This window comes from Danio rerio, chromosome 3 (assembly GCF_052040795.2).
Source record: "Danio rerio strain M-AB ecotype USA chromosome 3, GRCz13ab, whole genome shotgun sequence".
Classification (NCBI taxonomy): Eukaryota; Metazoa; Chordata; class Actinopteri; order Cypriniformes; family Danionidae; genus Danio; species Danio rerio.
Genome location: NC_141023.1, coordinates 22,443,448 through 22,471,172, shown reverse-complemented (window position 1 = coordinate 22,471,172; position 27,725 = coordinate 22,443,448). Strand labels below are relative to the sequence as shown.

Genomic DNA, 27,725 nt, shown 5'->3' with positions numbered 1-27,725 from the left:
TTCTAAACATAATGGTTTTAATAACTCATCTCTAATAACTGATTTATTTTATCTTTGCCATGATGACAGTAAATAATATTTTACTAGATATTTTTCAAGACACTTCTATACAGCTTAACGTGATATTTAAAGGCTTAACTAGGTTAATTAGTTTAACCAAGTAGGTTAGGGTAATTAGTCACGTTATTGTAAAACGATGGTTTGTTCTGTAGACTATTGAAAAAAAAATAGGGGCTAATAATTTTGACCTTAAAATGTTTTTTAAAAAATAAAAACAGTTTTTTTTCTCGCTGAAATAAAACAAATAAGACTTTCTCCAGACAAATAAATATTACCAGACATGCTGTGAAAATGTTCTTGCTCTGTTAAACATCATTTAGGAAATATTTTAAAAAGAAAAAAAATCAAAGGGGGCTAATAATTCTGATTTCAACTGTAAGTAGACTGTTAGGCTGGGGTTAGGGTTAGCGTTTCTGGTAACACTTTACAATAAGGTTCATTAGTTCATGCATTTACTAACATGACCTAATCATGAACAACACTTGTACAGCATTTATTAATCATTATTGAACATTTACTAATGCTTCATCAAGTCCATGCTTGTTAACATTTGTTAATGCACCATGAGTTAACATGAACTTACAATGAACTACTCTATTTTCATTAACTAACATTGACTAACATGAATAAATACAGCAGTAGATGTATTGTTCATTGTTTGTTTATGTTAGTAAATGCATTAATTAACATTAATTAATTCACCTTATTGTAAAGTGTGACCAAGTTTCTTGTCTTGTTAAAGTCAGTTTAATGTCTGTTGAAGAAGCATATCAGCAGATATTAAGCACACAGTCTACTAATACTTAAATGGACCATCAACATAAAGTGTTACCAAGTAATTTTTAAACACTAAGTTTATACTAAGCATCATTTTGTAATGATAACGAAGTAACTATACTTAAAAGTTAATTACTAAAAACCCACTATTGTTCAACACTAGACAAGTATAAAATATTGTTTATTTTCAAAAAATAAATAAATAAGTCACAATTAAGTGAGTTAAAACATTAAAACAAGCAAAAATATCCACCAGTGGGGTGAGTACAATAATCTTATTTCAAACCAAAAACCAAATAATTTTACTTACCCCACTGGCAGATAAGTTAGGACAAACAGGCTAAAATTTGACTGATTATTTCAGAAAAGAAAGCTACATGTAAATGCTATGCTTCTCTACACTGTAAAAAATGAAATAACAAAAAGTCAACACAACAACAAGGTTTTTGTTGATTTAACTTATTTTAATAAGCTAATCATGTTTCGGCTATTTAATTAAGTAATACAAAGTTAAACTAAATATTTTTGTCACTTTGATTAAAGTAGGTTCAGATGAATATAAAAGTTCATTTGATTCAACAAAAAAACTGAAGGCAGCAATATTTATATTAAAGTGTAGAAGATGTTTTCTAGATATTTGTACTAAAAACAAGACAAAAACTATGTAATAAAAACATTTATTTTAATTTTAATTGAAAAAATGAACCCAACATTAGGTTTATCCTCATTTCATTGCCTTCCAAACTGGTTCAACTCCAACAATACACATTTAAACTCTTCCTATTCAAAAACACCTGAATAACCTCATCAGAACATTACAAGAGACTCCAAAACCTAAAGTTAATGGGCAGATAAGGGAGACATCCAAGATATGTACTGTTGGTGTGCCTACAGCAACAGGGTTGGGAAACACTTCTACTTGACCCAACGAGTTACAACAATGTTTTAGTGCAATGGTCTGAAACTCAATTCCTGGAGGGCTGCAGCTCTGCACAGTTTATCTCCCACCACCTCCAATTTACATCTGCTTATTAGTCTCTAGTCGTCTCGAACACCTTGATTAGTTGGATCAGCTGTGTTTGATTAGGGTTAGAGCAAAACTCTGCAGAGCTGTGGCTCTCCAGGAATCCAGTTTGAGGTTTATGTTTTAGTGTATGCATTATCAGACTATTGTGATTCCCCATCGTTCTGCTCCCAGTACTTTCTCTTCTTGCGTTTTCTCTCTGCCATGATCAAAGCACCAAAGACGGTCACGATGACGGTAGCGGTGATGACCAGCACAGTGACTGTCTCGGCCACGCACAGCTGACTGTCCACCCAGGCCAAAGAGGCTCCGGCCAGCTGCCACGGCTCCCGACAAGTTACGTTATGGTAGTCGTCAACGTGAAGGTGCCGAACGCTAAGCAGCTTGCTGAAAACACGGTGCAGGTCACAGTCGCAGCTCCACGGGTTTCCAGACAACAGCAGGTGCGTAGTGGCCGTGCGCAAACTCAAAAACGTCTTAAAATTCAGGTGCTCCAGTTGATTCCCTTCTAAACCCAAAAGCGAGAGACTGTGTAAGGGTGCGAGTGCGTTTACCTCAATCTGAGAGATGTTGTTGTTCCCTAGCTGCAGGACTTCTAGAGCAGGCAACATAGTGAGGGATCTGTCCCGAATGACATCTAGGTGGTTCCCTTGCAGGTAAAGGTGCCGCAGACGGGACAGGCCTCGGAAAGCGCCGGGTTCCAGAGACTGGATGTGATTGTGGCTGAGGTCCAGCTTCGCAAGGTTCTCCAGATGTTCCAGCCCTGGAGGTTTCAACAGCTGCAGTGCATTGTGGTCCAGCCGCAGCTCACGCAAGGAAGATAGGCTCTCGGAGAAGTTCGGTGGGATCTGGGTGAGGTTGTTATGACTCATGTCCAGCTTCTCCAGAAAGGATAGAGAGAAGAAAGCCTGTGTGGGAAAGAGGTAATTAAGTAAGCATATTAGTTAGTGTTATGGCACCAGACATGTGTCGATATTTAGGAATTCAGTATGTTGTGATCTTGGACAAGCGCAACACTGATATGGTGAACACTAAAAGATGAAATAATTCACAGTATTTTTAAGAGTACCTTTAGAGTAGTTAGCAGAGTAGTCCCAAAATGCTTTAAAGGGTCAAGAAACACCAAAACACATAGTTTGAGATGTTGACAGTCATGTATGTGTCCCACGTTGCTAGAAAAACACCATTAGGTCACACATATTTAGCAAACAAGTGAAAATTGGTTGTTTTTGCGTTATTTTGAGCAAATTCATTCTTTCGGTTTGAAAATAAATTTTGATGCTACGTCAAGGCCATGGGATCATTGTGTAAATTACAGTGTAGATTGGCTGCCTCTGCCTTTGAGTTTTCAGAATTAATTCACGAGAAAGACTTGGTTCAAACAATCAGCGCGCTCTTTTGTTAATGAGATTTAAATTCATTAATATTCATGATATCGCTGTTTTAGTAGACTGTTTTTTCCTGTTACAGTGTTCAGATGGCAGAGAGACGCCATGTTGTGTTGCTAATCGTAATTAAATCAAGTGGAAATAGAAAATTTGTTTGGAGACGTGGGTCATCGGTGTTGCGTTTATAAATGTGCCGCAACAAAGATTTTGTTTCCTGTTCCCCTTTAAAGGGCCATGAAACCCCCGTCTCAGCAGGGTGTTTTCACACTTCTAGTTTGAAAAAAAGTCAGGGTTCATACGGTCCTGGGAAACCTGGAAAAGTCATGAAATTTCAAAAAAGGCATCTGTCAGGCTTGGAAAAGTTTTGGAAGGAGAAATAAACCAAAAATGTTTTGGAAAAGTCATGAACATTTTTTTAACAATTATCTGTGTACTTGAATATACTTGAGATGAACTTGAATTATACTTGACACTATATTTGATGGGTAAACTAATAGGTAAAAGAAGAAAAACTTAAAAAATCAAAAGCAATTTTAGCTTTGCCTCTCGTTCACCGTAACTCAAGATACATTGAGTGTCGTGTAAAGAAACAATATCTAACAGCAGAGGTAAGATACTGTGGGTGCTATAGGCCAATTTGTTCTAATCTTAAGTCTTGTGAAAACACAATTTATCAAATTTTCACGCAGACAGCAAGATACTTTATAAAAACTCTTTTACAGATATAAAAATAAATATAAACTACATTGTCACTTATTTTTGATATGCTGTAATAAATTTAAACATGCATTTTTTCTTATTTACCACGTGTACATAGACATTACATGAAACATGAAACAAGATCAATATTTACCCTAAAGATTGTAGTGATATTACTGTAAACATAGTAACTAAATCATATTTACTCATCAAATCATTAAAAGTATGTCTTTAAAAACTGAAAGAGTACTGCTGACGATACTAACGCACTAACTTTGCCATCTAAATAAACGTAAACAACGAACATTGATCTTAGATCTACCAATTTTGTAGACACAGGACAATCAACATGAACTGGAACTGCAAGGAACGAGTGGCAAATCTGGATTTCACTATTTCCAGATTCGAAAAGCTCTCGGCTAAAAAAAGGTTTCTTACAAACATAGTTTTGTCGCGTGTTAGCAGACCACTGTAATCCACACATGTGGGTCCACATGCGAGCTGTGCTCTCATTGTAGAGAAATGGAAACAAAACCTTCCTGGCAGCACTTTTATAAACGCAACACTGATGACCCATGTCGCCAAACAATTCTTCTTCTACTACTTGTTTAAATTTCGATTGGCAACACAACATGGCATCTCTCTGAACACTGTAACAGAGTCTTTGAAGCTATATCATGCTTTTTAATGAACTTGCCTCTCGCTCACAATAGAGCGCGCTGATTGGTTCGAACCAAGTCTTTCTCATGAATTAACGCTAAAAACTCAATGACGTCACTTTGTACTGGCCAATACAGACAGCCAGTCTCCATGCTGTAATTTACACAATGAAATCATGGCCGTGATGTTGCTTCAAAATTTGTTTTCAAACTGGAAGAACAAATTTGCTCTAAACAACGCAAAACAACCAATATTCACTTTTTAGTGAAATATATGTGTCCTAATAGTGTTTTTAGCAACATGGGACATATATAGGACTGTCAACATCTAATAAAAAAACTTGATTTGGTGTTTTGTGACCCTTTGAGCATGATGTTGTTCAGCTTTTGCTCAGGAAACAGGGTTTAGACAAAGTTTGCCTTAATAATTACTTCTTAAAACTTTCTTTTTCATAAAAAATGCTTTCTTTTTAACGGCTTTTGAAGTGTTGCATTTACTATTGATTACAAACCTGTTAAATAATAATGTTTGCAGCTTTGGTCAATAACCTGGTTATACTGTTTATCATGACAATAGCTATAGCAAATGAGTCAAACAAGAAAATGTATTACTTGCAGAAGCCTAACCACACTGTATATTCACTTTTGTAAAAATATTTTATGTTTTTTTTTTTTTTAGTCATAAGCTTCTCTATGTCATCAACTATTTTAAGGTAATCATTGAAATACTCGCTGGAAAAACACTGGAGTGTGATTGGGGGTTTTATGATTGCAAGCAATGTTGGTTAAAGTTACTTTATATGTTTTTTTTGCCCAATAATGGGTTAAGTGTCCTACATTCCACACTCTTTTTTCAGGTTTTATCATTGAGCATCAGATTGAATTATGTAGAAGTAGGTAATCTAGCCCACGTACGCTTTATTTTCTGCATTCTGTCCAGTCTGGTTGTCTCAGCTCATCCTTGAAGCCTACTCAGCAGAGAATGAATGAGTTTGACATGCATTCTTCTGTTTCAGCATGCGTTAGAGAGAGAATTATGATGGACTACCTGTCAAAAAGTTTGATGGATTGTAGCCCCGCCCCCTAAGGCGGGACTTCCGGTCTAAGCCCCGCCCCTTTTATATAAACTTTATAGTTCCGGTAATTAGATTCTTATCGTTTTTATATAAAATAATAATTCCGGTAATTAGATTTTTATCAGACTAATTAAATTATTGATTCCGGTAATTAGATTTTTATCAGACTAATTAAACTTATATAATGATAATAATAACGGTAATTAAATTAGTGTTATTAGAAGCATTATTTAATATTTTTAATTAGTGCTACAAATTATATTTATTATATTACATTAAATTATATTATATTATATTAAGTTATATTAAATCATTATTTTATTAACTGATATTATAATTATATCATATTATATAATAATATTATATTATATTATTATATTTATATTTATATTAAATTTAATTATATTATATTATATATTGTTATATTATATTATATTATTACATTATTATATTATATTATAATTAATAAACTATTAACATAAACATTTCTTTGTTTAACCTGTTTGTGTTTCCTCGGTGTGTCAGTCTGTGTCTGAGCGTGTGATGATAAGGAAAACTTTGGATAACATCCCGTCAACTGCTTGTGAAAGATAGATTTATATCAGATGTAGAATATGTATATCTGATTGTATGTGCTGGGTGTCTCCCACTAACTACTATATGTTGTTAGGTGATTAGAAAGTGTGCTGATATCTATATATCCACATGCAGTCAACTGTATGCATATGTATGTGTGTGTGTGTGTGCGTGCGTGCGTGCGTGCATGTGTGCGCGCTCGAGCGAACTTGGGTCTGGCTTTGTATGCTTGAATCCACGACACAGTATTTACTAAAAATACTCATTAATAGGTTATGTTGTTTTTCACATTATTACTACAATAATACATATTTTAAGACACACAAACATTTTGATTTATCTTTGTCGGAGTATTAAATTAAAATATGTTTACAATATTTTTTTGTCGGCTTAGCCCCTTTATTAATCCACGGTCGCCGCAGCGGAATGAGTCGCTAACTTATTCAGCAAGTTTTTACGCAGCGGACCCCCTTCCAGCTGCAACCCATCTCAGGGAAAATGTTTACAATATTAATCCAGTAAATAACACATCTTAATCTTTATTGACAATAAATTGTCACACCTTTTAAAACAACGTTATCTAAAATTTAATATTCTAAAATGTTGAAAAACACAGATGTAAATTCAAGTTGTCTTTATAATTAATGAAAACTTTTATTATGAAAAACAATTTAAAATGAAAGTTTTTCCTTTGACTAACATGTTTTCAATTTATTTACATGCATGACCTGTAATTTATGGCACACATTGTAATACAGTTAATCCAAAGCCTAATGTTTTGAGCACTGGTCATCACTGATGTTGGTTTAAAAAATCAACATAAAATATTTACTAACAAGGACTTATCACTCTTTAGACATTATTGTTATTTCTGTTTCAAAAGATAAATAAAATGTAATTTTATTACAATAAATTGTAGTAATTGCATTACTAGACAACTTAGTTACTGAACTTTAAATTCAAACTGTTTTTAATTCATTGCAAATACTTGATCATATAAAGAGAAATATGTATATTATTCAGAATAATGGAATAACACTGATATTTATTTTAAGAAGAAAAATTGGCTCTCAGTTTATCTAAAAACAGTACAGCTCCAGCCCTTAGTTAAATCTACTTAATGTTTTATAGTAAATTTTTCTAGTTTAACTACTGAATCCACTATTTACATGTTCATACAATAGTGGCAAATCTAGTAAGTTTACAAATTTGTCAAAATTAGTCAAGTTTACAAATAGTTCTTGAAAGTAGACTGATTACTTTTTTACAGGGTAAATGATGCTTTTCTTCTACAAATACACTTAAACCAAATTTTTGTCACTACACGCAATTTGTTGGGAGTGTATATGTTTCTTTAAACAATGTTTTTTTTTACTGCCAAACACATTTTCAAATGATCAAACTAAAATCTAACGGAATGTTTTTTCACTCTGAATATAAAAGCTTTATCTGTGCATTTTACTTGGAAAAGTGATGTTTAAAATACTATTCATTAAACTTACTGCATGACTGGAGTTTTATTTTTACAAACCAATAGCATTGACCTAATTCAAGTTTTTGATTTTCCACTCTGTAGCAGTTTTTCAACACAAAATGTAAACGTTTTATGCATGTGCTAAAAATCTGTAATTTTGCACCACTGTCAGAGTTTGTATGTAACAAAGCATACATGTTTTTAAAACTGTCAGTTTTCAAAAGTTACTTAACGTTGTCCCCTTTCTTCTGGAGTTTTTTTAGGAACAACGATTTTTCATTTGGGGGGAAAGAAAAAAAAAGTGATGTTTTGAAATACATTGGTTACACCAATATGGTGTAATGCTTAGAATTTCTGGGTTTCATCCAGACGGCCAGGGCTCAACGCCTGATTTCTTAATGCTTTTTAACCTCTAAAGTGTCCCAAGTAACATTAATAACAACACTTAAGCACAATTATTTGTATCGTAGTTGAATGCTACACTCAATACTGCCAGCAAAACACAATAATAACAAAGAGTAAACACTTTTTTTATTTTAAGAATACTTTGCAGTAAACTTTAATGCATTAGTAAGTTTATTTTATCTACCTTCTGATGCAGAATGTTTTGAAACATTTAATTATGTTTTTATGACCACGGGCATCTCACCAAAATATTTGACCTAATTGAAGTATCCAGTGCTGCAGTTTTAAAACACAAAATGTCTTTGCAAACTTTTTTGCGTATGTGTTAAAAGTCTAATTTTACACAACTCTTATAGCGTCCGTTACAATGCATACAGTAAATATCACAATAACCATTTCTACTGCCAATTATCTTTTGGTGTATAATTCTTCACAATATTTTTTTCACGAGAACTATGAATCTACAAAGGCAAGGCAAGGCAAGACAAGGCAAGTTTATTTCTATAGCACATTTCATACACAGTGGTAATTCAAAGTGCTTTACATAAACAGGAATAAAAGAGACAAGTATAAGAAAAATAAAAACAAATAATGAAAAATATAAAAATGATAAAAACAGATCAAATGTGTTAAAACAAGTTATAAAAGAATGAAAAAGAAGAGAAAAACATAATAGTGCAATCTGTCAATAGTGCGATCTGTCTACAAAACTAAAAGAATAGTTGCCACTAAATCTACATTAATATCTTGTTCAACAGTGTCTAATGTACTGTGTATTAAAAATGTATTCTTTTGAACTGTCATGAAAGTTTGAGTTGTGAATGTTTTGGTTTTAAACCAGAGACAACCATCAATATTATGTATACCTTTTGTTCAAATACTTTTTCAAATGAAAGATAAATTATGAAATTGTATGTCAGTGCATCTTTAAAACTAAATTGGGCAAAAAAAAATTAGGTTGTCTTTCTAAACTGACTACAAAACCGTTATACATGAGAACTGGGTATTATTGGGTTGACTTAAACGTTAACCAATTTTAATAAATGTTCTACATTTTATACATTTGCTTTAAACAAGTGACCAGTCCTTGACACACTATGCAACATTCTAATTTTCTAAATATTTAAATATACATTTGGCATAAATACAGGGCTTTAATCAGTTTCGACAATGTTTCTATGATTTGTTTCACACCATCATGTTTTGCACCTAGCTCAATTTTTAACTTTTTTACAGGAAAGGCATAGACACTTGAGTTGATAAACTTTTATTTCAAGTAAATATACACTGAAATAGAGTAGTACATAATGAACAAACATGGATTGCATTACAATAATAAAGACAAATTAACTAAGAAAAAAAAAAATACATATGTACAGTCATACATTGAAGAAAAAACAGGGTACACCAGAACAATAAAGACATTACTGATTATTACCAAACAACAAAGAAATGCTGCTAAAAGCATTCTGTCATGTTCTAGTATGTGGCTGGTCATAACTTCCACAATCTCAGCAATATTTGTTATTTTGTTTTGTGAAACCAGTGACACACAAATATCTATTATATATGTAGACATATACAGAACCTGCGTTACCCTAGCTCATCACTCAATTCAGTCAGCACCTTCAGAATTTTTGTAATGGTTGCACAGACAGCACCATTGCTATGAAAACACAGGTGTGTCAAATGATTTATCGTATTGGCCCATGAGTTTAAGGTCCCTCTCACAACGTCCATTTCTCTCTTGAGATTTTTCACACGTTTGCCATCTCCTGTACAATCATGTTTAGAATCACACGCATAATTAATGATCTTCTCCAGAAGAAAAGCCATATGGTCCCTATAATGCTGTTTAAACATGTCGTCCACAATAGACCTTATTTGACAATCAAAAACAGGGTTGCACTCGTACTCAGGCCTTTCATGCGCATTACCGTCAGTATTTTGAGAACAATAGCAATCAACCATCTTTGCATGGTGGCTGTCAGAAAAAAATCTGAAAATTATTTTTAAGAAAACGTTTTTTCTTTAATCACAATACAAAGTTTGTCCCATAATCTGTGTAGATCATAAAAAGTAGTACCTTAAAGATGCGGCCTGTGTCCTTAAACAGCGATAGTTCATCCCTAATAGTTCAGTGCAAACAAGACCAAAGTAGGGGCTGTGGTCCTCAAAGATAGTACCTTTTTATGTCTTTAATCTTCTTTTTACTCCTGATCAATTGGTTCTTGTAGAAAGCTTTAGGATCAGTGACTGTAGCCAGAAGCATTACTCCTTGGTTGCTAGAAGTAATAATGGGGCGCTTTATCTACACATTCAAACAGGCCCGCCTTCACTCACGGGGCGGTACTATGAACATCTGCTATGGTGTCATAAACTCATGATAGTTGACATCTTGTCTTTTATTTAAGACATAGGCGTGATGATGTAGGGATACCTATTTTAAAAATAAAATAAAGATACAGAGTCATAGCGTAAATATATTCACAATGAAAGATTTTAGAGAACTAATATTATAGATTTTTTACATTTCATGGAAGTTTTAGGTTGACAAAATATAATGCACAGCTTAAGTCATCTCAAAACTCATTGCCAAAATGGACAATACAATTAATTTGAATGTTTTTAAGCAAATATGTACAGTCTTTTCAACATTATTCTGCAGTTTGAATTGTTCAATACAATTGTTTATTTGGATTCCTATTAGGGCTCAAAGCAGTCACATATTTAACTGAAATTTGCATCTTTCATGATAGTGTTCTTTTTCAAAGAATGATTGAGAAGAAATAGGATTACATCTACACTTGCATATTCATTTTGGAATTTAAGTGAAACATACTTGTAAGAAAATACAATTAAATTTATGAAATAACCCATATTCCATAACTTATTACAATGCCTTTGAGGTCAAGAAAGAGATCAAGTTTACGACCCATTACCTCATAATTGGTTATTAGATAAAAGTTATTTTAAAAAGTCAAGTTTGGTTAAAAACCTAGGCTTTCTTAAATTTGTTCTGTTAAAACATTAAAAAAATTTAAAAATCAAGTTATGCATAATACGTTCTGGAGATATATAAACATACACTTTACCATCAGATAATCTACGAATAACAATATTCACCAATTTTATACAAAGGGTACCAAAACCGTTTGCTTATATTTGTTGCAGAGTAGCAATAAGATGTTTTTTTTTGTTTTATTTTTATGTTATGTGATACTAAATCTATTTTCTGGCCTATAATTTAGTGATATACTTATGATAAAGTTGAAATAAAAAGCTGATACATTTAGTTAAACATCATGTGCTTGACATTTTGGTAAATAGTTAAAGCTTCTGATTGTACTAATTGAATATTTAGCATTTTAAAAGGTAAATATGTGTCAGGGTATGTAAAGCTGACACCTCTTACTTGTTTGGTTGAGATTTGTGGAATGTTTCCACAAATTGAAATATTAAAGTGTTTTTCTTATTCACTATTCTGCAACTTTGATGCAACATTGTAAAAGTGTTAGAAATATACAAAAGCACATGTCATGCTGTTTTGTAAAAACAGACAGTCATATCAGTAAATAACTGCACTTCCTGAGACAAACATTTTGTTTTGCTGTAAATCTTTAATATTTTAATGTATCGGTCAGGATGTAAGCATACAACTTACATATAACTGACTTTTTGTACGACAATCTTTCGATGAACATGTTTACATTATATTGTGACATTTTTAGAGTGGTCTTTGAAATAGTTACAATATCACAGATGTAAAGTACTCGAACAATGTTTGAACAATGTTAGCTGATTGCTGTACTTAAGTACTACTTTTATGATTTGTACCCTACTTGAGTACAGTTAAAATTAATGTTTACTTTTACTTCATTACTTTTTTAAAAACAGTATTTTTTTTTTTACAACTTTCAATTTTATTTATTCTCAAAAAAAGTTCCTCACTCCTAACAAAACGACAAAGCTGCTTAAATTAATGTTATTTACTTTGTAATTGACATTCATTTCAATATTCCATCAAACTGGTCAGACATGCTCTTCGATTGTTTAGAAGTCATGTCCTGTCACATTGAGCTCCACAATCCACATCAACCCCAGTAAGTCTGCTATCAGTACACTTCTGTTAAGCAGTTCATAAGAAAATATACATTCAGTCCATTGTCTGTGTACACATCCACATAATTGTATTTAGATGCCGCACAGAAATAAACTTGAACCTCACTTAAGTATATTTAAACTTATACAAACAGAAAGCGTTTAGTTATTTGTCCTACAGTATGCTTGGTCATTGTTTTTCGCGTACAAGTTTATTACAGTACGTGTTCTAAGTACATTTGGTTAGTAGTTATTTTGACACCCTTTGATTAATTGGGCACATTATTTTTCTACATAATGTTATAGACACATGTATTAAGACAGAGAATAAATTTAAGAGTCGACTTAACTGAAATGAACTGCGAACATGTCAAATCTTTATAAAAGACGGTAATCTTATAATAACACAAATGTAACTGCTTACTGCAGTGAGAAAAATATTAAAATGAAATCACAAAAACATAAAAAGTATACATGCAGCTAGACAAAGAGCCTGTATTATTCAATGTAATTAATTATTTGCTATCTTGAAATGCCATATTTTGACATATTAAATTTGGTATATTTGAATTGTAAATAATTTGTACTACAGCATATTCTCTGGGGTATTTAATGTACTTTTATGGGCTATATTTGATTAGCAACAAGTATACTTTGACCATATGACTGTGTAAGTTCATTACATGGTTGAATAATGTTTGAAGCTTTTGTTATTTTTATTACAATTATTTTTATAATTTTTTAATAATGTTTATAATTTTTATTAAATTATAAACATTTTCAAAATCCACAGGTAATCTAAAACTGCACTTATTCTGAGAAAAAATGCTCAGCGGTTACATGTTTTCAATAACACACTATCCCTTGTGGTAACTGCTTTGTGTACTACTAGTTAACCAAGGCTACACTAGCTGTACTCTTGCAAGTTTCAAGACACTAGAGTACTATCACTAAAAATTATAACGTTAAATTGTTTGGAAAGTCAGACCTGTGGTGCAAATGTTGAAGCATTGAGCATGCAGCACCGACAGTTCTCATATGGATGGTTTAAGTGGAGACATAAATGCATCATTTCATTGCATCATTTCCAGCACAAACTATTTATCTACTACAAGTATAAGTGAACTACTACTATTCTTATAAGTTGACAGGATGTATAAACAAAAATGTTATAGTTAGCTACTTGTGTGCTTAATGTTTACTGCTGTCACACTTGAAATTATACTTTTACAGTATACTCTATACTAAAAAGAACACAGTAAACATGTAAATATCTACAGTATTCAGGTCTTTTGTCTAGCTGCATGTATACTTTTTATGTTTTTGTGATTTCATTTTAATATTTTTCTCACTGCAGTAAGCAGTTACATTTGTGTTATTATAAGATTACCGTCTTTTATAAAGATTTGACATGTTCGCAGTTCATTTCAGTTAAGTCGACTCTTAAATTTATTCTCTGTCTTAATACATGTGTCTATAACATTATGTAGAAAAATAATGTGCCCAATTAATCAAAGGGTGTCAAAATAACTACTAACCAAATGTACTTAGAACACGTACTGTAATAAACTTGTACGCGAAAAACAATGACCAAGCATACTGTAGGACAAATAACTAAACGCTTTCTGTTTGTATAAGTTTAAATATACTTAAGTGAGGTTCAAGTTTATTTCTGTGCGGCATCTAAATAAAATTATGTGGATGTGTACACAGACAATGGACTGAATGTATATTTTCTTATGAACTGCTTAACAGAAGTGTACTGATAGCAGACTTACTGGGGTTGATGTGGATTGTGGAGCTCAATGTGACAGGACATGACTTCTAAACAATCGAAGAGCATGTCTGACCAGTTTGATGGAATATTGAAATGAATGTCAATTACAAAGTAAATAACATTAATTTAAGCAGCTTTGTCGTTTTGTTAGGAGTGAGGAACTTTTTTTGAGAATAAATAAAATTGAAAGTTGTAAAAAAAAAAATACTGTTTTTAAAAAAGTAATGAAGTAAAAGTAAACATTAATTTTAACTGTACTCAAGTAGGGTACAAATCATAAAAGTAGTACTTAAGTACAGCAATCAGCTAACATTGTTCAAACATTGTTCGAGTACTTTACATCTGTGATATTGTAACTATTTCAAAGACCACTCTAAAAATGTCACAATATAATGTAAACATGTTCATCGAAAGATTGTCGTACAAAAAGTCAGTTATATGTAAGTTGTATGCTTACATCCTGACCGATACATTAAAATATTAAAGATTTACAGCAAAACAAAATGTTTGTCTCAGGAAGTGCAGTTATTTACTGATATGACTGTCTGTTTTTACAAAACAGCATGACATGTGCTTTTGTATATTTCTAACACTTTTACAATGTTGCATCAAAGTTGCAGAATAGTGAATAAGAAAAACACTTTAATATTTCAATTTGTGGAAACATTCCACAAATCTCAACCAAACAAGTAAGAGGTGTCAGCTTTACATACCCTGACACATATTTACCTTTTAAAATGCTAAATATTCAATTAGTACAATCAGAAGCTTTAACTATTTACCAAAATGTCAAGCACATGATGTTTAACTAAATGTATCAGCTTTTTATTTCAACTTTATCATAAGTATATCACTAAATTATAGGCCAGAAAATAGATTTAGTATCACATAACATAAAAATAAAACAAAAAAAAACATCTTATTGCTACTCTGCAACAAATATAAGCAAACGGTTTTGGTACCCTTTGTATAAAATTGGTGAATATTGTTATTCGTAGATTATCTGATGGTAAAGTGTATGTTTATATATCTCCAGAACGTATTATGCATAACTTGATTTTTAAATTTTTTTAATGTTTTAACAGAACAAATTTAAGAAAGCCTAGGTTTTTAACCAAACTTGACTTTTTAAAATAACTTTTATCTAATAACCAATTATGAGGTAATGGGTCGTAAACTTGATCTCTTTCTTGACCTCAAAGGCATTGTAATAAGTTATGGAATATGGGTTATTTCATAAATTTAATTGTATTTTCTTACAAGTATGTTTCACTTAAATTCCAAAATGAATATGCAAGTGTAGATGTAATCCTATTTCTTCTCAATCATTCTTTGAAAAAGAACACTATCATGAAAGATGCAAATTTCAGTTAAATATGTGACTGCTTTGAGCCCTAATAGGAATCCAAATAAACAATTGTATTGAACAATTCAAACTGCAGAATAATGTTGAAAAGACTGTACATATTTGCTTAAAAACATTCAAATTAATTGTATTGTCCATTTTGGCAATGAGTTTTGAGATGACTTAAGCTGTGCATTATATTTTGTCAACCTAAAACTTCCATGAAATGTAAAAAATCTATAATATTAGTTCTCTAAAATCTTTCATTGTGAATATATTTACGCTATGACTCTGTATCTTTATTTTATTTTTAAAATAGGTATCCCTACATCATCACGCCTATGTCTTAAATAAAAGACAAGATGTCAACTATCATGAGTTTATGACACCATAGCAGATGTTCATAGTACCGCCCCGTGAGTGAAGGCGGGCCTGTTTGAATGTGTAGATAAAGCGCCCCATTATTACTTCTAGCAACCAAGGAGTAATGCTTCTGGCTACAGTCACTGATCCTAAAGCTTTCTACAAGAACCAATTGATCAGGAGTAAAAAGAAGATTAAAGACATAAAAAGGTACTATCTTTGAGGACCACAGCCCCTACTTTGGTCTTGTTTGCACTGAACTATTAGGGATGAACTATCGCTGTTTAAGGACACAGGCCGCATCTTTAAGGTACTACTTTTTATGATCTACACAGATTATGGGACAAACTTTGTATTGTGATTAAAGAAAAAACGTTTTCTTAAAAATAATTTTCAGATTTTTTTCTGACAGCCACCATGCAAAGATGGTTGATTGCTATTGTTCTCAAAATACTGACGGTAATGCGCATGAAAGGCCTGAGTACGAGTGCAACCCTGTTTTTGATTGTCAAATAAGGTCTATTGTGGACGACATGTTTAAACAGCATTATAGGGACCATATGGCTTTTCTTCTGGAGAAGATCATTAATTATGCGTGTGATTCTAAACATGATTGTACAGGAGATGGCAAACGTGTGAAAAATCTCAAGAGAGAAATGGACGTTGTGAGAGGGACCTTAAACTCATGGGCCAATACGATAAATCATTTGACACACCTGTGTTTTCATAGCAATGGTGCTGTCTGTGCAACCATTACAAAAATTCTGAAGGTGCTGACTGAATTGAGTGATGAGCTAGGGTAACGCAGGTTCTGTATATGTCTACATATATAATAGATATTTGTGTGTCACTGGTTTCACAAAACAAAATAACAAATATTGCTGAGATTGTGGAAGTTATGACCAGCCACATACTAGAACATGACAGAATGCTTTTAGCAGCATTTCTTTGTTGTTTGGTAATAATCAGTAATGTCTTTATTGTTCTGGTGTACCCTGTTTTTTCTTCAATGTATGACTGTACATATGTATTTTTTTTTTTCTTAGTTAATTTGTCTTTATTATTGTAATGCAATCCATGTTTGTTCATTATGTACTACTCTATTTCAGTGTATATTTACTTGAAATAAAAGTTTATCAACTCAAGTGTCTATGCCTTTCCTGTAAAAAAGTTAAAAATTGAGCTAGGTGCAAAACATGATGGTGTGAAACAAATCATAGAAACATTGTCGAAACTGATTAAAGCCCTGTATTTATGCCAAATGTATATTTAAATATTTAGAAAATTAGAATGTTGCATAGTGTGTCAAGGACTGGTCACTTGTTTAAAGCAAATGTATAAAATGTAGAACATTTATTAAAATTGGTTAACGTTTAAGTCAACCCAATAATACCCAGTTCTCATGTATAACGGTTTTGTAGTCAGTTTAGAAAGACAACCTAATTTTTTTTTGCCCAATTTAGTTTTAAAGATGCACTGACATACAATTTCATAATTTATCTTTCATTTGAAAAAGTATTTGAACAAAAGGTATACATAATATTGATGGTTGTCTCTGGTTTAAAACCAAAACATTCACAACTCAAACTTTCATGACAGTTCAAAAGAATACATTTTTAATACACAGTACATTAGACACTGTTGAACAAGATATTAATGTAGATTTAGTGGCAACTATTCTTTTAGTTTTGTAGACAGATCGCACTATTGACAGATTGCACTATTATGTTTTTCTCTTCTTTTTCATTCTTTTATAACTTGTTTTAACACATTTGATCTGTTTTTATCATTTTTATATTTTTCATTATTTGTTTTTATTTTTCTTATACTTGTCTCTTTTATTCCTGTTTATGTAAAGCACTTTGAATTACCACTGTGTATGAAATGTGCTATAGAAATAAACTTGCCTTGTCTTGCCTTGCCTTGCCTTTGTAGATTCATAGTTCTCGTGAAAAAAATATTGTGAAGAATTATACACCAAAAGATAATTGGCAGTAGAAATGGTTATTGTGATATTTACTGTATGCATTGTAACGGACGCTATAAGAGTTGTGTAAAATTAGACTTTTAACACATACGCAAAAAAGTTTGCAAAGACATTTTGTGTTTTAAAACTGCAGCACTGGATACTTCAATTAGGTCAAATATTTTGGTGAGATGCCCGTGGTCATAAAAACATAATTAAATGTTTCAAAACATTCTGCATCAGAAGGTAGATAAAATAAACTTACTAATGCATTAAAGTTTACTGCAAAGTATTCTTAAAATAAAAAAAGTGTTTACTCTTTGTTATTATTGTGTTTTGCTGGCAGTATTGAGTGTAGCATTCAACTACGATACAAATAATTGTGCTTAAGTGTTGTTATTAATGTTACTTGGGACACTTTAGAGGTTAAAAAGCATTAAGAAATCAGGCGTTGAGCCCTGGCCGTCTGGATGAAACCCAGAAATTCTAAGCATTACACCATATTGGTGTAACCAATGTATTTCAAAACATCACTTTTTTTTTCTTTCCCCCCAAATGAAAAATCGTTGTTCCTAAAAAAACTCCAGAAGAAAGGGGACAACGTTAAGTAACTTTTGAAAACTGACAGTTTTAAAAACATGTATGCTTTGTTACATACAAACTCTGACAGTGGTGCAAAATTACAGATTTTTAGCACATGCATAAAACGTTTACATTTTGTGTTGAAAAACTGCTACAGAGTGGAAAATCAAAAACTTGAATTAGGTCAATGCTATTGGTTTGTAAAAATAAAACTCCAGTCATGCAGTAAGTTTAATGAATAGTATTTTAAACATCACTTTTCCAAGTAAAATGCACAGATAAAGCTTTTATATTCAGAGTGAAAAAACATTCCGTTAGATTTTAGTTTGATCATTTGAAAATGTGTTTGGCAGTAAAAAAAAACATTGTTTAAAGAAACATATACACTCCCAACAAATTGCGTGTAGTGACAAAAATTTGGTTTAAGTGTATTTGTAGAAGAAAAGCATCATTTACCCTGTAAAAAAGTAATCAGTCTACTTTCAAGAACTATTTGTAAACTTGACTAATTTTGACAAATTTGTAAACTTACTAGATTTGCCACTATTGTATGAACATGTAAATAGTGGATTCAGTAGTTAAACTAGAAAAATTTACTATAAAACATTAAGTAGATTTAACTAAGGGCTGGAGCTGTACTGTTTTTAGATAAACTGAGAGCCAATTTTTCTTCTTAAAATAAATATCAGTGTTATTCCATTATTCTGAATAATATACATATTTCTCTTTATATGATCAAGTATTTGCAATGAATTAAAAACAGTTTGAATTTAAAGTTCAGTAACTAAGTTGTCTAGTAATGCAATTACTACAATTTATTGTAATAAAATTACATTTTATTTATCTTTTGAAACAGAAATAACAATAATGTCTAAAGAGTGATAAGTCCTTGTTAGTAAATATTTTATGTTGATTTTTTAAACCAACATCAGTGATGACCAGTGCTCAAAACATTAGGCTTTGGATTAACTGTATTACAATGTGTGCCATAAATTACAGGTCATGCATGTAAATAAATTGAAAACATGTTAGTCAAAGGAAAAACTTTCATTTTAAATTGTTTTTCATAATAAAAGTTTTCATTAATTATAAAGACAACTTGAATTTACATCTGTGTTTTTCAACATTTTAGAATATTAAATTTTAGATAACGTTGTTTTAAAAGGTGTGACAATTTATTGTCAATAAAGATTAAGATGTGTTATTTACTGGATTAATATTGTAAACATTTTCCCTGAGATGGGTTGCAGCTGGAAGGGGGTCCGCTGCGTAAAAACTTGCTGAATAAGTTAGCGACTCATTCCGCTGCGGCGACCGTGGATTAATAAAGGGGCTAAGCCGACAAAAAAATATTGTAAACATATTTTAATTTAATACTCCGACAAAGATAAATCAAAATGTTTGTGTGTCTTAAAATATGTATTATTGTAGTAATAATGTGAAAAACAACATAACCTATTAATGAGTATTTTTAGTAAATACTGTGTCGTGGATTCAAGCATACAAAGCCAGACCCAAGTTCGCTCGAGCGCGCACACATGCACGCACGCACGCACGCACACACACACACACATACATATGCATACAGTTGACTGCATGTGGATATATAGATATCAGCACACTTTCTAATCACCTAACAACATATAGTAGTTAGTGGGAGACACCCAGCACATACAATCAGATATACATATTCTACATCTGATATAAATCTATCTTTCACAAGCAGTTGACGGGATGTTATCCAAAGTTTTCCTTATCATCACACGCTCAGACACAGACTGACACACCGAGGAAACACAAACAGGTTAAACAAAGAAATGTTTATGTTAATAGTTTATTAATTATAATATAATATAATAATGTAATAATATAATATAATATAACAATATATAATATAATATAATTAAATTTAATATAAATATAAATATAATAATATAATATAATATTATTATATAATATGATATAATTATAATATCAGTTAATAAAATAATGATTTAATATAACTTAATATAATATAATATAATTTAATGTAATATAATAAATATAATTTGTAGCACTAATTAAAAATATTAAATAATGCTTCTAATAACACTAATTTAATTACCGTTATTATTATCATTATATAAGTTTAATTAGTCTGATAAAAATCTAATTACCGGAATCAATAATTTAATTAGTCTGATAAAAATCTAATTACCGGAATTATTATTTTATATAAAAACGATAAGAATCTAATTACCGGAACTATAAAGTTTATATAAAAGGGGCAGGGCTTAGACCGGAAGTCCCGCCTTAGGGGGCGGGGCTACAATCCATCAAACTTTTTGACAGGTAGTCCATCATAATTCTCTCTTGCGTTCTTGTGGGGGCATTATGCACATGGACATAGAAACTGGGCTATGTGCAAACATGGATGTACCACGAGTGATAAAAATATTTGAAAAATACAGATTCACACCCGTCGAACATAGACAAAAGAAACACAATTAAAGGGGAGGTGAAAATGAGAATGTGTCTTACTTGTCCGCTTGTGATCAGAGTGACAAAAACACATCTTACAGTTTTCTCAGTCACTTTCATACAACTCTCTGCTGTTTTATAACATTGTCATTTGCTCATGTCATGTCAGTCAAAATTAAATAAACTTGTGCATGCGGAATAGTCATTCCATATAAAACTTCCTCATTTCATTACTTGAGTCACTACATGCAAAAATGTTAAACTAGTTATCAAAATCTGTCAAGCTAATTTTATATAAAAAAGTTAATCTTTTTTTTTTTTTGCTGAAAATGTTTTATAAATTGAACAATTTCATTAAGCACTTACAGTATCTGTGTACTACAAGCATACAGCATAAATTTGTGTTAAACCAGAGGAAAAGTATCAAAATAATTCACTAAAGCTCTTTTGCACTAATATAATGTCATAAAATGTCTCTAGTTTAAGCGCATCGAGCATAAAACAATTATGTTGTTGCAAGAAAAACACAAGAATTATGTTGTTTTAGTTCATTTTAACTAAGTACACCGTAACAAATAATGCTCTATATCTACTCAATAAAACTTGGGTAACAGATTACAAGCAACATTGTTAATTAAATTTATCAAATATGGATTGAGTAACAATTAATTAAACTAGCTTATTTAAAATTAGTCAAAATGAATAACTGCAAACAGTGCTTAAAAAGATTAGCAAATTTTAACCAAAGTTATTGTTTAGGTTATTGATTGTTGTAACAGAAAATGATTGTGTATTTAAAAATGCCCATTTTAATCATGTTGGATTTAATTCATATTTTCTCTTTTTTTAATTATTCAAAAGTGATAGCTAAATTCTTTTAAAATTGATTGTATTTTATTACAGACATTTTAAAGTAATTTTAACGCAAATAAAATCCCTAAAAACAGGAAATTATTAATTTTATTAAAGTGTATATTAAATTCTAATCAAATCTACAAGGCCACAGAATTACTTTTTACAGTGTAGTTTGATCAAACAAACATCGTATGAGATTAGAAAATATAGACACATTTCTGTCAAAATGACTCATTGGTTAGATGCTCATATACTTTTCTTGATTAAAAAAAGTAAACACCTGAATAATTTTAAAATCAATAATAGTACGTGTGGTTTATTGCAAAACTTTGGTTATGTAACTAACAAAAAGAATGGTTTTAATCACGTTAATGAGACGGAATGTGTTTACCTGGGATTGAAGAGCCTGGATGTTGCTGTCAGAAAGCACTAGAATACGCAAAGACCACAGACCAGCAAAAGCTCGACTGCGGATCTCCGTGAGTCTGTTTCCTCCCAAATCCAGGAGCCAGGTCCCGTGAGGAAGACCGTGAGGCACGTCCTCGAAGCCCCTGGCATGGCAGTCCACCAAGTCTGAGTGTTCATAGCACTGGCACAGGTGAGAGCACAGCCTAGAGCTCCTCGACGGACACAGGAAGAGTGAAAACACCGCGATGGAGAGCAGCATGATGTGGCGACAGACTGCTGCACAGCGGATCCTCAGCTTTCTACGGGACACTGCAGTTAGTTTCCATTAAATGTTTATGTTGTGGTACGAAAATGCTGACTTTATCAGATGAGCTGGATATTCGCAATCTGGTGCAGCTGAAATGTCTTTTTTAATCGCCTTAAAACCATATGCGACTCATTTTCTTCCCCCAGCCCCTCCGCCCCCGAAATGCTCGCAGTCAATGCGAAAACACACAAAAGCTTGCGGTTTTTACCAATAAACATTAAAAGTGTAGTAATAGATATAGTGCGTGAAACACTGAGTGCTTTGTTCCTTTTATCCACTAGACACTAACAGAACCACTTTTTCCTCAAAGACAGTGACTCAGTTTTACTCCACATCCACAAAGATGCGCAGCGCTCTAGTGATTGGACAGCTGAGTCAACTCAGCGAGTCGGTTCTTTTGAAGTAGGTTAACAAATCAATGAATCTTTCACGTCATAGCATATTCATTTAAAAATAGTTTTATCAAGTTTAAATAACTAAAACATATATAATTCTATTATATCAGTGTGATTAAAGGGTTTTAATAAAATGTTAAACGTTTTGATAATTTTAACCTCTGTTGCTCTGTTAAACCAATGGCAAATGAACAAATGTTTTTTTAAACATGGGTTTATTATATTATGCAGTAGTTAATCCATTTTTGTTTACCTGTGAAATATTTTATGATCATATCCCTGCTCAAATTTAAGAAGATGTTCGTTCTAATAAAATTTAAAAAAATGGAAAATATCAAGTTAAACAAAAATCTCTTATAATGTGGCTAACTTTTTTTAAAATGAACCGTTTCCCATATATAAAAATCGCCATATAAACATTTCCACGTCATAATTTGTGGCATTTCACCTAGGCTACTTCGTGAACGAATCATTCATACAGGTTTCGTGAATCGGTTCAAAAGATTTAGTAAAGAATCGACTCCGAAGAACCATTCGCGTACTCAGACGCGCAGCTGTCAGATTTGTTTAATCCTGTACGCTTAAAACCTCAACTATCCTTGTATTACATGATTGTTTTACCCCAGATAACCTTATAATATGCATACTGTTCAATATGGTTCAATTAAACACAATCTTAGACAACCTGCTGATAAACTTAGAAATAAGCGTCAACATCAGCAGTCCCAAAGCTCACCAAAGACATTCATTGGCCTACATAAAGAATAAATGTGGTTTGTCGCCGAAACTCAAATGTATTTCCAAAGACGAATTCTGTCTCCACAATATCAGTCTTATTATGAAGCATTTTAAATGGGACCATCTTAAAGGTCGACATAAAGTGACAGTAGGCCACTTTCCTTATAAGTATTGTCATAATTTTCATCCTTAAGTTTTTAACACCCACACAACACGACCCAGCAAACAATTTTTTGGCCAATAGATGTCTAACAGACATCTAAACGTAGAAAGCTTGGCTAAAACAAAACTAAACTTGGCCTGTCAGTGAAAATCTAATGGACAACTAATAATAGCCCAAAACTAGATTAGTCGTCAGACAGATTAGACAGACTTTACATGTGTAGTCATTCATTTCTGTTTATTTGATGACCAGTTTATTTTTTGGACTATTCTTAGATGTCTATTAGATTTTCACTAAAAGCTCAAATTTAGCCTAGTTTTATCCAAGATGTTTAAACGTCTATCAGAAACACATTTCATAATTTTTCTGTTACACGAACGCCATGTATTTTTATTTAGATGGCAACAAAATTGCTGCACCAATGAAACTTCACTGAATCAGTCATTCCTTAATATTCTGACGTTTGCATTTCATATAAAACAAATGTGACACTCGGGTGAACAGGCCAACTTGCTGCTATGGTTTTGTCTACATGCTAATTAACCTTCACTGCTAGCTAAAGTGGCCCAACACAATGTTGACGTGACCTAGATGTACAAAAGGGGTCAGGGGCAGAAATACGAGATCATGTGTGATTAAATAATGCATACGTTTGTAAGTGAATAATGGAAAAACCTTGACATCAATCATTCATTTCAGTCAATTGCATGTCTTGGATGTAAATATTGATGGTCCCCCTTTGATTCCCAAAGAAAATGAGGCCCTCACTTTTTCTGACCCTATACATGACCAAAGAAGAATATGGGAAACAACAACTAATAGCACATCCAGACTGACAGACTGTTATAATAGCTTATCATTGATATATAATCGTTAATTTTGTATGCATCTAAATATGACACAAGCCCGTCTACCAAACACAATCTCATGGTAATTCACAACTTTTTTTTTTAAGTGGAAAGTTCGTATGAATTTGTACGATCTCATTCGTACAATGGCCTATATGCACAGCTAGTGTTTTCCAGCCACTGATGAACTTTCGGTAAAAACTTTGTGACTATTTTCCATTCCATAAAGTTTCTTTTACAGCATCAATGTTGTAATGCAAGTAAAATACATTCAGTTAAACAGACTTGAGCATCCATTTGGTTGTTAAAGCGTAAAAAGAGACAAAAGATTGTTTAAACACAGGCGCCGTCATTAGCAGCAGGCAAGGGCGGAAACTTCATTGATAATACTAGGGTAAAATTAATGTCCATATTTTAAAGAAATGGCATGGAAAGATCTAATTTAATGCAGTGCTTCTTGTTTGGTCTGATACCCACTTTATATCTTATTTCAGCCAGGCAGTGAAGATCTCGTTTTTTTTTTTAAAAGAAATCAGATCTTAAACACGGCGTTTTTGTATGGGATGACAATTCACCGGAAGCGCTGGGGTTGGCTGACTGAAATTAAAAGTCTGTGTGCATATACCCTATTTAGTACGATTTCCTTATTCCCCCAACGATGGTTGGGTTTAGGGGTGGGGTTGGGTGCCACACCTACTTTTAAAAATCATACATTTTTGTACGACTGAACTCGTATAAGTTAGTCACTAAACTGACAAAACATTAAGTCATATTTCCTTATGAGATCAGGCTGGTATACCAAGTATTTTAAGCACCTACTAATATTATTTATTATGAATTTTGTGATTAAAGTTGATTTCAAAAATTATGTTCACAATACAAATAAGGTCAGATTTGCAATACGTAAACTAAGAATTATTTAGATGAAATCCACAAAATCGTGAAAACAAACTTTATATTTTTTAAGTTTATAATTTGCTTCAAAAAACTGTTGAATATATTTCTCAATTCTGAATTCATCTGGCATGTTTAAATCAAGTAAGAACTATGATATATAAACCCAGAATTTTCTGTTTTTTATGTGAAATTGAGTTTACAAATTCTGCGTTTAATAATATTGTTTACCTTTTGTCAGAATTGCAAACATAAAAACTGAATGTTTTTTATTTATTTATCACAATTGCTCCCACTGTGATCAATTGTATAGATCTTAATGCAAAATTTTCAGATCATTTCACCAAAACTTTGTAACAAACTGAAATGAGAAACAAATTTCCACAAGCTTATGTTCCCATTCTTCAATACACGCATATCAATGAATTCTTCTATCTTTGAGCCGCAAATCACTTTACACCTTTTGCTCCACAGACTTACTCATAGGCATGACAATATGCGAGATTGAAAACAAACTTGCTCAAAGTTGTTTGACTAAAAGAAGATTAAAGGGTAGGTTCACCCAAAAATGATAATTCTGTCATTATTTACTCACCCTTCATTTGTTCCTCTGTTAAACACAAAATATATTTCAAGAGTTCACACTTAGCTGATGATCGATTGTAAAGCGCGTTTGGCATTCTGTCCCAGGAGAGAACCCTAACCTCATAGGATCCTCGAGCCCGGGGCTCCCACCTGTTTGCAGGGCGAGAGGGGAGTTGGAGCTCAGGTATGTCTTGAGAACTCCCCTGTTTGTTGAGACAAATGGCTGGATAAGGATTGCTATAAATATAAACTCCTGGTTAAGAACACATCTATTGTGCCAATTTGGTTTGGTCAATTTACCTAATGTTGCATGTGTTTGGACTGTGAGAGGAAATGTAAGAACCTAGGGGAAACCTATGCAAGCACAAGGATTAACATGTGAACTCCGTACAGAAATGTCAACTGGTCGGGTAAAGACCTGAACCAGAGATATTATTGCTGAGAGACAACAGTGCTAACCACTGGGCCACCGTGCCACCCTCTTAAGGAAAAGGGGAGGAGTAGGGGCGGAAGGGGGGATTCTTCAATACAAAGATGACTAAAGCTGCGGTCACACTGGGCTTTTCCTCCCATAGACTTTCATTCATATGCACGAGAATACGTCAAACCAGAAACGCAGGGTCATGCATCAAATTTCGCAGGTTGCTGCGGTGCAAAGTTCAAGCTTGGTGAACTCTGACCTGCGAAATTGCATCACTTGACTGCGTGAGACCAATCGAGGATCAAAACATAACATCTCTGGACAGAAATTTCAAACATGGAGCAATCACTTTTTTAAATGTTTGATAAGCTTGCTTAATCCCGCCCCTTTTCGCAGCACCGCACGACAGAATATCACATGCTCAAACTCTGTGACCGCAGCTTAAGGTAAGCCACTCTGGTTATTTATAGTGAGTTAGGAATCGTCTGATTGGTGAATTATGCATGAGCTAATGTGAACCAGATACAGTCAATAAGAAACACATGATCCTCTCGAAATTAGTTTATAAATAAACTTCAGCTATTTTAAAGAATACTAGTAGTTGGCACCATTAAAGTAGATGAGCTGCGTCTCATTTCAGAGGCTGTATCCTCTGAGGGACGTAGACTTTAAAGGCGATTCCTTCGAAGTCCAAACAAGCCGAACCGAGCATTTTGAAATAAGACTATCTAGCCTACAGATGACAGATCTTGTCACCTAGCAACCATAACCATAACAGCTGCCGTTAATAGCTTAGAATCACCAAGAGGCGACACTCAATAGAACGCACCATTGCAACAGCAGTGCCCAGCAACAGCCCCGCGATTCCACCATTTTGGAGTAAAAGCCATCAGCCGTCCATTGGATCTTATTGCTGTCGCAATGGCAAGCACCTGTTTTTTTATTTATTTATTTATTTAAAAAGCTGATACAACCTGAAAGACGACAATACAACACTTCAATCACAATCATCAGCACTTTTAAAAGTTTGTTTTACAGACTTATAATATGCTGTTGTTTTATTGGTATTTTATTTTTAATACTAGCGGCATCTAGTGGCTGTTTCCCAAATCGCACTAGTGTCACCTCTTGGTGATTCTCTGCTCTTTGTAAGCGGAAATACAGTGTGCAATAACTTTTTTTCGTAAAGTGATTTTAAAACTTATTTCAAGTGATCTGAAGGTGGTGACGCAGCGCCCTACCAATGGATCCGTTGGAGGATGCAGCCTCTAAAATGATGGTTCCAGCAACCAGCATTCTTACTCAAAGTTTAAAACCACGAGGGAGAATAACAGAAGGAGTTTATATTAATTGGGTGAACTCCTTTAATAGGTCAGATT

At 32.7% G+C, this 27,725-nt stretch overlaps 1 protein-coding gene across 2 annotated transcripts; it reads right to left on the bottom strand.

Annotated features, from left to right (window-relative positions):
* Nucleotides 1-1,500: 1,500 nt before the first annotated feature.
* si:ch211-237i5.4 lies at nt 1,501-27,266 on the bottom strand. Of its 2 annotated transcripts, XR_015480716.1 has the most exons (3): nt 21,979-27,266; nt 1,955-2,769; nt 1,501-1,825 (listed from the first exon to the last, which is right to left on the bottom strand). XR_015480716.1 is itself a non-coding variant. In XM_087244334.1 (2 exons), exons 1-2 carry the CDS (start codon nt 22,252-22,254, stop codon nt 2,005-2,007), a joined length of 1,041 nt encoding a protein of 346 aa, XP_087100460.1. In that variant the 5' UTR covers nt 22,255-27,266; the 3' UTR covers nt 1,501-2,004. The 2 variants fall into 2 exon arrangements, 1 of the variants encoding a protein (XP_087100460.1); XM_087244334.1 differs by having other exon boundaries at nt 1,501-2,769.
* Between the last annotated feature and the right edge of the window lie 459 nt (nt 27,267-27,725).